The following is an 11,405-nucleotide window of genomic DNA, read 5'->3' on the forward strand; positions in this document are numbered from 1 at the left end:
TCCGCTTCGGGAGATCGTTTATGTAAGTGAGGAAAAGGCTCGGTCCCAGTACCGTGCCCTGTGGGACGCCCGACCTCACGCTCACATAGCTTGACTGGGCACCGTTGACCACCACGGCCTGCTTGCGGTCACTGAGGAAGTTCGCAATCCAGCTGTTGGTGCGTCCTCGGATCCCGTAGTGGTCTAACTTGTGCACGAGGAGGCTGTGGTTCACTCGATCGAATGCTTTCTCGAAGTCCATGATGATTACGTCAGTCGCAATACCATTCTCCATGGCTGAGGAGGCTTCTTCTACGAATTCGAGAAGCTGAGTCTCACAGGAGTGGTGCTTGCGGAAGCCGTGTTGTTGTGCAGACAGAATACTGTTCGATTCGAGGTGCTGCATGATGGCACTGACTAGGACATGTTCGAGGATCTTGGCGGGAACACTGGTGAGGGAGATGGGGCGGTAATTTGACGCCTTGTAGTGCTCTCCCTTTTTAAAAACTGGGGTCACCAGCGCCTCTTTCCAGTCTTGGGGTACTTGACCTGTGCGCATCGAGGACTGGTAGATGGTGGTGAGAATGGGGGAAAGTTCTTTAGCCAGCTCTCTCAGCACGCGTGGAGTGATGCCGTCTGGACCTGCTGCTTTGGTGGGGTTCAGACTTGCCAGGAGCTTCTCAATGCCGTTGGCTCTGATGGTTATGTTATCCATGGAGGGGAAGTCGTCACGGGAGTCAGGCAGCGAGCACCGGTCTTTAAACTCTGACGCTGTGTAGGTGGTGCCTTCGCTGAACGCGGAGTAGAACTGCTTGTTCAACATATGGATGACATCCGCGCGCAACAATTTTCGTCCGTTTCAAAAAAGAGTTTTCAACCGTACTGGAAATCGTACAAAGCAGCTGCAAAATAGCGGATATATGCTGTGAATGCGAATTGCAAAAAATTCAAGGACCATAACCTCTTTGATTGGACGCACCGAGTTTGCCGATGCTGTGATTGGATGTTTACTGGTTTAAAGGTATTGCTGTACTTCCTGTCGTTTAGAATTTTTTGCACTGTCTACAGGCCGTTCTGTCAAGAGCCACGGCGATAAGGGGTTTATTTTAAAGAAACAAATTCGTTTATTTTCCTCCAACCTGCACTCGTCACATCTGCTGTACGCGATCGGCTGTACGAAGGTTATCCGGGAGTGTCATTGATACCGCAATGTTGTACGGTTCGAAAGAATAAACAATTTTTTTCTTTGAAATAAACCGCCTATCGCCGTGGCTCTTAACGAAACGGCCTGGACATGAAAAAAATATATTACTGACAGAAAGTACAAGAATAGCTTTGAATTGGTAAGCATCCAATCAATCGCAGCATCGCTGAAACCAGTGCATTCTGCAAATTGGCTTCCCTTATAAGCAACTTCTAAATTTGCCAAGACAGGTGCGTCCTCTAGCGTAGACCCTACCACGTGCACTGCACTTTTGACCTTTGGCCTAAAACACATCTACGTACAGTTGAATAGGACCAGCACCTGTAGTACAGCGTTATGGCTGTAACAGACGCTCTCCTCGATAGTCCAGGGACCACCGTTGCCACCCTAACATGTTGCTGTGCGGTGGTTGTGTTCGTTGTAACGCTGCTGAAGGACACGGCGGGTCTGTGGCGGACGGTGAGACGTAACCGGACCATGGCGGCGGATTTTCCCGCTCCTCCCGGGGGTCACTGGCTGCTCGGTCACCTGGTCATGGTACGTTTACTATTTGAAAATTATCATCGTCGTCCTGCAAAGAACAGGACAAGTGTAATTAGTGATGTTAGTAATACACATACTAGTATTTATATACTTATGCAAAGCAGCGAGTCGTCATGTCGCCACGATATCTGATAATACATGTGCAATGGCCCAACGAGTAACGTACGTTACTGAAGTATTGTATGCATGATAATACATGTTGCAATTGCAAAAAAGTGATGTGACTTTTGCACTATGTGTTATAAGTTTAACACGACAGTATTACCACGTCACCCGACTATTGAGGGTGCATTTTGCTATCTGGACAATGTGGTTCAGGGGTCACTGGAGTCATGAGGCACACATGCTGACCGCACGAATGTTGACCTTTGATACAGGCAACCTCGTCTTTTGGGGTCAGTGGTCCTAAAAACTCTCCCTTAGAAGTTGCGGTCTTTTGTATTGGTTCCCTTATTTTTCTGCTCAAAGTGAACTAAGGACATGCATCTCTTTAAGTCGTGTACAATAACAATCTATGTAGTTTCTAAAGCTCTATCTAGTTTCTTGTCTAAAGCGATTTTAAGATCTGTCAACACGATAGATATCTTAGAGACTGGCAGCCAGGCTACATCGCCCCATTCCCTATACACATACGATTCTGCCCATTCCATCTTTTGTCCTAAGTTAGGCCGAGTCTAGACGTTTCTTTCTTTCTGACAACGTTACATTCAATACAAACATTACGTGAAGTTTTCTTCATCACAAAACAAATGAACTCTTCAGCTCTCTGCCCCAATCGCCCCGGACACGTGCACCTGTGTCGTCAACAATGGGTCAAAGATTTTTTGTTTGTTTGTATTTGTTTGTATTGCATACCCGGTAAACCATGGCGTAACACACTAGGTTTGTACTGAACAGTACAAGCTGTATATTCGGGCAGATATACTTGATCCACTCACACCGGGAAGGACCCCTACTCTTTTCGATAAGCGTGGTGGGCTGTTTTACTTGCTTGAAGTGTGGCTCTTCTCAAACACGGGGCCTCCATTTAACGTCCTATCCGAGGGACGTCCCTAACCGAAGCTAGGTACTAATTTTCACTTGAGTGAAGTGGGGAAAGTCGTGTTAACCCTATCCAGACTGGGGGGGGGGGCTAAAAGTGCCCGCGCCAACTTTGACATCGTATTACTGCCGAACGATGTATGCTAGGACAACCAAACTTGGTGACTTTTCCTAAAATTTTGTTGGCAACAATTTTATAATAATGGTTTCAGTTTATCATTTTTCATGTTGCCATGGCAACGGGTTTCTGACTGGCATTTTATGCAAAAATCATTAATTTTTTTAAAGCAATGATATTTCTCGGGTTTTCTTGCACAACTACACTAGTTTTCCTTCATGTATAACATAATATGTAATTAGATGTAACTTTCCTGATTCAATATTCATAATTTATGCTAATTTGATGACGTAATCAGCCAAAATCCAAGATGGCGGACTATATCACTATTTCAGGTATCAGCAGCCTTTTTTGCCCTTAAAATCGTCAATATCTGATATTTTCTTTATCAGAAACATTTAGATTAACGTTTTTAGTTTATTTTCAGTGTCCTTTGGGGTCATAAGTGGAAAAAAAGGATTTTTAAAAATTTCAAGATGGCCGATCCAAGATGGCGGATCCCAAGGGATCGCTAACAGCACATGACACCATTCTATGACGTCATTTTGACGTCAACGTACTTACCATTGACGTTGTATGCCTATGCATACCTTAAAATTAATAATACAAACCGTTTTGTTTAATTCCTTTAGATATTACGGGAATTCCCTATTTAGCCAATAAAATCACATCAATGACGTCATAAATACGTCATATTACGTCATAACGTCACCAAAATAACAGGAATTATAAAACTTGACGTGAATATCACTCCCTGCAAATTTGGTGATGATACATCATACCGTTCGAAAATTATGAGGGGGGGGGGGGCCGAATCAGCCCCCCCCCCCCCCAGTCCCAGATATACCAAAAAAGCCCAGTCTGGATAGGGTTAAGTGCCTTTCCCAAGGGCACAACGTCAACGAGACAGATCAGGGGACTCCGGATTCGAAACCAGGACCTCTGGGTTGTGGGTCCAACACCCTGCCACAGCGCCACCGCGACGCCACTAGGTTGTTGGAAGTCGATATCACCCACCGACCCGGGTGATCTTTCAGGTTGGTGCGCCCTGATGTAGATAGCCTCCTCTATTCCTCTCACAAAGTTGTCAAGTTTATGCTAATCACGAACATGGTCTGATTTTTACAGCTCGGTCCGGAGGGAGGAGAGTTGATGCTGAAAGGTGTGGGATGGGCGGAGGACTACAAATACGCTCATCTGATACACGCTGGTCCCTTCCTTACACATTGCGCTGTGTACCATCCCGACTACGTCAAGGCTGTAATGGCACGGTCAGGTAACAGGCTGATTTGTTCTTCTTCTCTTCCTAGTTTTTCTCATCCTTCTTTTCCCTCCGTCTTTTGATGGATGGACCCTACGTCTGACCGATGTAACCTACGTGTTACTGTTCATATTTTAGTCTACTACCATTCAAATAAATCAATATATGCCGATACATGCTAATTTCTACATTTTATTTCTAAATGCCCTCATTATGAGGACGAAAGAAACAAGCTTTTCGAAACAGTTAAAACTATATTTCCGAGCTTTCACCATCTAGAAGATCCCCCCCACAAAAATACACATTTCTACTAAAATCACAAAACCCACTAATTATAAAAAACGTGGGACTTTCCATTAGCCATAGCCTCCAAAGAAGAGGTCAAATATGTAGAAATATCAGTTACTAGATGTATAGAATAGACACGTTACCCTTGTTAACTTCTTAGCCTACGGGCATGAATTTGCAAATAAAAGATCATTATGTGTTGTGATATTTTTCAGATAAAAAGGATGAGTTCGCCTATGGTTTCCTGCGACCATGGCTAGGTAAGTTGGATATATGACAGCATCGTTTCATTGATATATTTTTGTTTGTTTGTTTGTTTGTTTGTTTGTTTGTTTGTTTGTTTGTTGGGATTTAGGTAGGGGAATCAAAACATGTGGTAACCATCTGTGTAACTTTAGGCAGATGGCAAACAATATGTTCCTTACTTATCACATTCTTTATTGAAATCGTTATGAATTGTTGTCATGTACTTTTGGTATAAACCTACTTACTGAAAGCACAACTGTAGTCCGTGGTTACCAACAGGAGACGGTCTTCTCACCACCGCTGGACCCAAGTGGTTCCGGAACCGCCGCCTCCTCACACCGGGGTTTCACTTCGAGATCCTCAAGCCGTACGTTAGGCTCTTCTCAGAGAGTACAAACGTCATGCTAGTAAGTGTGATGGGAACATACTTTAGACTTTGAGCTCATGAAGCAAAAGTGTTTGCTATCCGCTAATTTCCCAACAATTAGCAAACATTGTCGGTTCTTGTCAAAATTACCCATTAAACGTGATGGGTACAATACTGATTTTGAAATATCCAGTGAAAACAACGAATCTTACGAAAACACTGTACAATAATAACAAGTGCCACTCGGCGATTCTTAGCTAGATTTTCTAATATTGTGCTTAATAAGTTCTTTCAGTAATAGAAATTATGTCTTCAGAGGGACTTCATCTTTGAATACTGTTTTGAAGTTGAATGCTGTTTGATGTTGCTTAGGGTTAACAAAGTATACTTTACATAATATCTTGAAAGTTACCGTGGTGTATCATTTTCAGTCAGTCATGTATTCTTGGGCCACCTCATGTAATACCTATCGGATATACATAATTTTGAAGTTCGTAGGACAATCACTAAGATAGGAATATGTAGTCATAGATTAAATGTGGAAATTGGAAGATACCAACAATTCCCCGTGACCAGAGGTTTCGTCCATTCTGTCCAAATGAAATTGAAGATGAACAGCACTTTATCCTAAATTGTCCACGATATCATGATAAACGCTCAAAGCTGTTCAACCTTCTTTCCGCTTGTTCAACAGAATTTGATACATTCCAGTCTACAGATAAATCCAAATACATTCTTACTGTGTACAAACAGGTAAATATATAAAAGAATGTTTAGATCTTAGAACTAGTAGTGTAAGTGATACGTTAAACTCGACATGTTGAAGTGTTCACATACTTAGGCTAATCATTTTGCATACCATTGTTATCTCCATGAAAAATGGAGATATAGGTTAGGGTGTGTCTGTCTGTTTGTTTGTCTGTCTGTTTGTGTTTCCGAACTACTGTAGTCAGCATAACTCAAGAACCTCTTGATGGATTACTATGATATTTGGTATGTGGGCAGGTGTTGTGAAGCCGAAATTCAAGGTCGATTTTGGGCCCCCTGGTATGTGACCTTGGTACTGCAGTAGAAATTCCATTTTTGTATCTCTTGACCTGGACGTGCTGTGGTCTTAATATTTTGGTGGCAGATAGCTTGTGGTGTAATGAAGAAGTGGTGTGGGTTTGGGCCCCCTAGCAGCTTGCTCTGGAACTGCAGAGGCGTTATTGTGAAAATCTTCTAAGGAAAATAACTGAACAACGGAACGACGGATTTCCATGATACTTAATATGCGGGTAGCTTAGACAGAGATGTACACAATGAAGTGCAAATTATGCTAATTGGGACTTAATTTGCATAGCTAATGAGGAAAATCTATATTTTCAGTGTTTTCCATTATAAGACTCAAATACATGCTACATATGTAGTTTATGGAAAGTGGAGCATCAACAGATACCTATTATGCAAATGAATTCCTAATTCGTATAATTAATGCAAAACACCCAAATTCATCTAATTGTAAAATTATAGGACTGTCAATATTGCAACATGTGCAAGTAAGATAAAGGTGTTTATGATTAAGCATATATTATGTAAATGTGTAAGTCATTTGCATAAATAGAATTGTTCATGGAGATATGAGGTCGCGGAGCTCTTGTTTGTTGTTTGCATGTATAGTTGTAGAAGACCTTACGAAAGTCGCTGTACTTTTGTCGTGTCAATAAAGATTCCCTATATCATTGCCCACTTCTTTTTACAGACAAACTGGGAAGATTTGACGGCTGGATCGTCTGTTGACGTGTTTCACCACATGGGTCTGATGACGTTGGACAGCATGTTAAAGTGTGCACTCAGTCAACACACCGACTGTCAGACGAGGTACAAGGGTGGAATTTTGAGGCTCCCTTGCTTATTATGTGCTTATTTGTTACCTTTACATATCTGTTATAGCTTCTAGCATAATGGCAAACAAGTGGCAAATTTGTCAGTGGCGTAGTGGTGAAATAATTCATTGACCGCTCATCACATAGAAGAAACCACAAGTTTAGAAGATAAAGAAAATTGCATGCTTTCTAGTTCTTCCTTATAGCTTTCGGACTTCCAAAGCTTGAAAATCCAAATTTATAAGCTTTGATCAAACGAGCCCCTGGTGATGATGAAGGAAGATGCCAGGATGTGTCTTCGTGTTGTAGCAATCATCAATACACCAATCCCATAGGCCCGCCCACTTAAGTCAAAACGTAGATATGCAACCGCTCTTTCAATGGTCAAACCGCCAATTGCCGCCTTGGTTGAACATCTAATGTTGTGGACAGTTGGGATTGGTCTATCATCTGTTTACCGTACAAATTGTAGGAAGACCAACGACTACATTGCTGCCGTGTACGGCCTGGCAGACCTGACTATGAAGAGAGGCAGAACCATTTCTCATAGGATCGACCTTATCTACGCAATGTCATCGGACGGGAAGAAGTAAGTTGTACATTCGTAACCCTACGTAGCTGATCCACAAGTCGTACCTATGGCTATAGGATAAGATGCAAGAACCCTACGACAGCTGCAGCTTATGCTACGGTCACAATTTGAAATGGGGGCCCGCCGGGCAGTTTACAGACTGACCCCTATGTGACCAATCCATGGAACACCCCGCGACTACCGGACAATTTTTGGGCCCGGGATTTTTCACACTTGAAGCTAAAATCAACTCAGGGCCTGATAACAAATAGACACCGTAAGGTATTCGTAAGAAACTGGGAGAGTGCTGGACACCGGGAGGTAAAAATTTGTGGCTTCGGGCCCGGCCGGGGATACACCCCCTACGGGCAACGCCGCATGCTGGTGATGATGTCTAACGAGTGTGTTGCGACTTTGCGTAACGTGGGCTCTTTATCAAACAGCATTTTCGTATTAGGCCAGCTATACAATGATACAATATGTAAAACATTGATACCCATTTTTAAGATGTTCACTAAAGAAAAAGGTAACGTGCGAAAATGTCCAATGCATACTTTTGTCGACATGACACATCAACTGTTTCCTGCTCGTACATGTATTGATTGAATTGCCTACTTATACAATGTGAGTTTTATTTCCCTTTCAAGGTACCGTAAAGCCTGTAAACTTGTGCACGAGTACGCAGAAAGAATCATCGCAGAGCGGAAGGAGGCTCTGATGCAGCGGGACGGGGAGGAGAGAGCTAACCGGAAGAAATATCTCGACTTCCTGGATATACTTTTGGAAGCAAAGGTTTGTGGTACTTTTCTGACATCCAAACAGGTGTGCCATTTGCAAGCTATTTAGCAATCAGGCCCTTGATTGCCTTTTATGTATTTGATTATATTATGAGATTTGAATATCTGCAGGATGAAGACGGTAACGGTTTAACGGATACTGAGATCAGGGACGAGGTGGACACCTTCATGTTCGAGGGACACGACACCACAGCCAGCGGGCTGTCCTGGACCCTGTACTGTCTGGCTCGTCATCCGGGACATCAGGAGAAGTGCAGGAAGGAGGCACAGGAAGTGTTGCAGGGGAGAACCGAAGTGACGTGGTAAGGTCATGTCAAAGAAGCCATACTTGTTTCGATTATTGGAAATCTTTTTTATCGTTTGCTCTGTACAGCTTTATGGTGGAAGAGGAAACAAAACATGAAACAGCAAATTGGTCAAGGTGTGGCATCGTTGTTATTGACCTGCTATTCTATTTAACTATCCTATGTGAAGGGATCTTCTGCCATCTCTGAAGTACATCACCATGTGTGTAAAGGAAGCCATGCGCATGTTCCCTCCGGTGCCCATGATATTCCGTCAACTGGAGAGTCGCCTAACTTTTCCAGATGGAAGGACACTGCCAAAAGGTAGCGTCATAACTTGTATGAACATCCATGGTCACTGTTTGGATTAATTTGCATCTTGTTTTAACACCTTGCATTAATTACTTTGTGGGGACGTGTGGCCTAACGTCAGGGTGTTTGACCCAGAACCCGGCGGTCTTGGGTTCAAATCCTCTGACGTCACCGATGTTGTGCCCTTGGGAAAGGTACTTCATATTATTTTCCTCACTCCACCCAGGTGTAATAATGGGGGTTTGTTCTCTGTACCTGATATATATGTTATAAAAAGCTCGAACGCAGTGTCATGATCACATCGTCTTTGTCTATCCAAAAGCAGATAAAAAAGAATTTTTGAACAAAATAATTTTGGCACGCCATGAATTGTTGTGGTCTAAGTCACAGTGAACTGAATATATTCATGTCAACATACAGGTGCAGTAGTGATAATATCAACCTACACTCTGCATCACAATTCCCATGTCTGGGAAAACCATACGGTATGATTTTTAAATTCTTATTCTTATTCCAAGTATCGTTAGCAAGACACATCAATATCACTTATTGAGTTTTTTTGCAGAAAATGTCAGCCGCTAGCTCTGACCTTTATTAACTATTACAGGAATACGACCCGCTACGATTCTCACCGGAGATTTCCAAAAATCGTCACCCTTATGCATTCATCCCCTTCGCTGCCGGACCAAGGTTAGATCCATGATAAACATGATTGTAAACATAATTAGGTTGATGAATCAATGTATTTTTCGTCATCCAAAGGCAAAATACCTGCCTTCGTTTCAGTCCTTCTGCTACCGTCCTACGATAATAATGACTCCTAAGGAACCGGAATGTAGGGGATACAAACCCAGTCACGGTTGGGACCGCATTCGTCTCTGTATAGCGCCACCTAGCGGTGAAAAGTAGCTCCAGTCACTGTTGTCATGAGGAAGGTAGACAACGGGCTTACGAAACATTGGCACGTACTTTAATCTTGGTCGCTTGGTTGTGTAAAATGAGAACTCTTACTATCCATGATATGACTTACAAATAGCTACGGTTCCAGTCAAAAACTGAAAAAAAACGCTAGCACATAGGATGTCAAATCATCGTTCAAAGTTCAACAATTGATTAAATTAAATGATTAGCCTTGATATTTGAATCAAGTGTTTAATCCTTGAATTAAATGTTGCGTTATTCGACATTCTATTTTCTACAGGAACTGTATCGGCCAGCACTTCGCCATGAACGAGTTGAAGACAGCTGTTGCGCTCATCCTGCAGCGGTTCAGCCTGACTCCTGACGACACTCTGCCGGAGCCCATTCCTGTCCCTAAACTGATCCTGCGGGCTAGAAAGCCCGGCCTTTTCCTGAAAATCAAACCTGTTACGGCATAACACAGACCTGTCCTTAAGCACACCTTACATCGAACCTCACGTCCATACATATGTACCCAACTCTACTTCTTCTAGAAGCCTGACAAGTTGAAGAACTACTAGAAGGGTTATTCATCCCTATATAACATGTCAAAAGGGTACAAGCAATCTTTTCTTTCTACCTTGAACAAGCATTACAAGCAAGAAAATTACCTTTCAAACATGAACAGACTTCACGTATGTAGGGTAATCAACAACAACAAAATTAACTGTCACATATCGAGAATAGAAACCGGTACACTTAAAAAAAATCCCTATTGACTTGAGGGTTTGTCCATTTTGTTTATTGAAGACGAATATCACTTTTTGATTGTATGTCCGAAATATTCTGATGTACGTAAAGCCCTATACACGAGGCTATCGTCTTATATGTACAAACCAGAATTTATCTCAATGGACTTAGTAATAGTAAGTACATACATGTAAGTGAAATAAACCTTGCTTACAAAATGAGATAAATGCAGCCGGTTAGGATCCGTGCGCAATCTCCTTACTTTGGGGGAATTCAGATGCGTAGGAAATTTTCCAATCCACAAGTATATTTGTTTGAAAATGTAAAACACATATCTTTTGATTGTTTGTTTGTAAGATGAAATCAAGTTTGGAATATAAACTTTTTTCACATTCCTGCCATAAGTCTTTAGACATGTATTGGTCGGTATAATGGTATCCTAATAAATGCACCAAATTGAGATAACGCATAGGACCTAGCATCTATTGCTGAATAAACATTAAAAAGTGTGATGTTGTCCTTCATTGTCATTAGGATTCATGTGATCACAAAATCGAATTCGGAAATGGGAAGAAACAGACTAGAATGGCAAAAGGGACAAATTAAAGAATTGCATATTAACACTACCTTGTTAACTTGACAGTTTGATTCACAATGGTTAGTACTTCTTATTGTTTGGAAACACCATTTTTTTTACACTTACAAAGGTTTCTTCTTTTATGATACTATTCAATCTGCATTTGCCACAACTCTACAAAATACATGTGCCATCGCTGTTTCTGATACACTTTATAGTTGTTTTGTGCTAATTCTAAAACCACGTCAAGACGTCGAATTGCTAACATACTAATTGAACTCACACACATTTAAAAAGTTTAG

General features: G+C 41.9%; 1 protein-coding gene across 1 annotated transcript; it reads left to right on the forward strand.

Moving 5' to 3' along the window:
* Positions 1-1,482: 1,482 nt before the first annotated feature.
* LOC136432663 (cytochrome P450 4B1-like) lies at positions 1,483-11,035 on the forward strand. Its single transcript, XM_066424104.1, has 12 exons — positions 1,483-1,720; positions 4,014-4,161; positions 4,650-4,694; positions 4,960-5,087; positions 6,789-6,907; positions 7,385-7,501; positions 8,131-8,275; positions 8,392-8,582; positions 8,755-8,888; positions 9,297-9,361; positions 9,484-9,566; positions 10,078-11,035. The coding sequence occupies exons 1-12, from the start codon at positions 1,520-1,522 to the stop codon at positions 10,253-10,255; spliced, it is 1,554 nt and encodes a 517-aa protein (XP_066280201.1). The 5' UTR covers positions 1,483-1,519; the 3' UTR covers positions 10,256-11,035.
* The last annotated feature ends 370 nt before the right edge of the window (positions 11,036-11,405 follow it).

This window comes from Branchiostoma lanceolatum, chromosome 4 (genome assembly GCF_035083965.1).
Source record: "Branchiostoma lanceolatum isolate klBraLanc5 chromosome 4, klBraLanc5.hap2, whole genome shotgun sequence".
In the NCBI taxonomy this organism is placed as follows: domain Eukaryota; kingdom Metazoa; phylum Chordata; class Leptocardii; order Amphioxiformes; family Branchiostomatidae; genus Branchiostoma; species Branchiostoma lanceolatum.

Coding starts and splice junctions, on each gene's coding strand:
- LOC136432663 (XM_066424104.1), top strand. CDS start 1,520: ATGGCTGTAACAGACGCTCTCCTCGATAGTCCAGGGACCACCGTTGCC. Junction 4,162..4,649: donor GGCTGTAATGGCACGGTCAG/GTAACAGGCTGA, acceptor GATATTTTTCAG/ATAAAAAGGATGAGTTCGCC. Junction 9,567..10,077: donor CCCTTCGCTGCCGGACCAAG/GTTAGATCCATG, acceptor TATTTTCTACAG/GAACTGTATCGGCCAGCACT.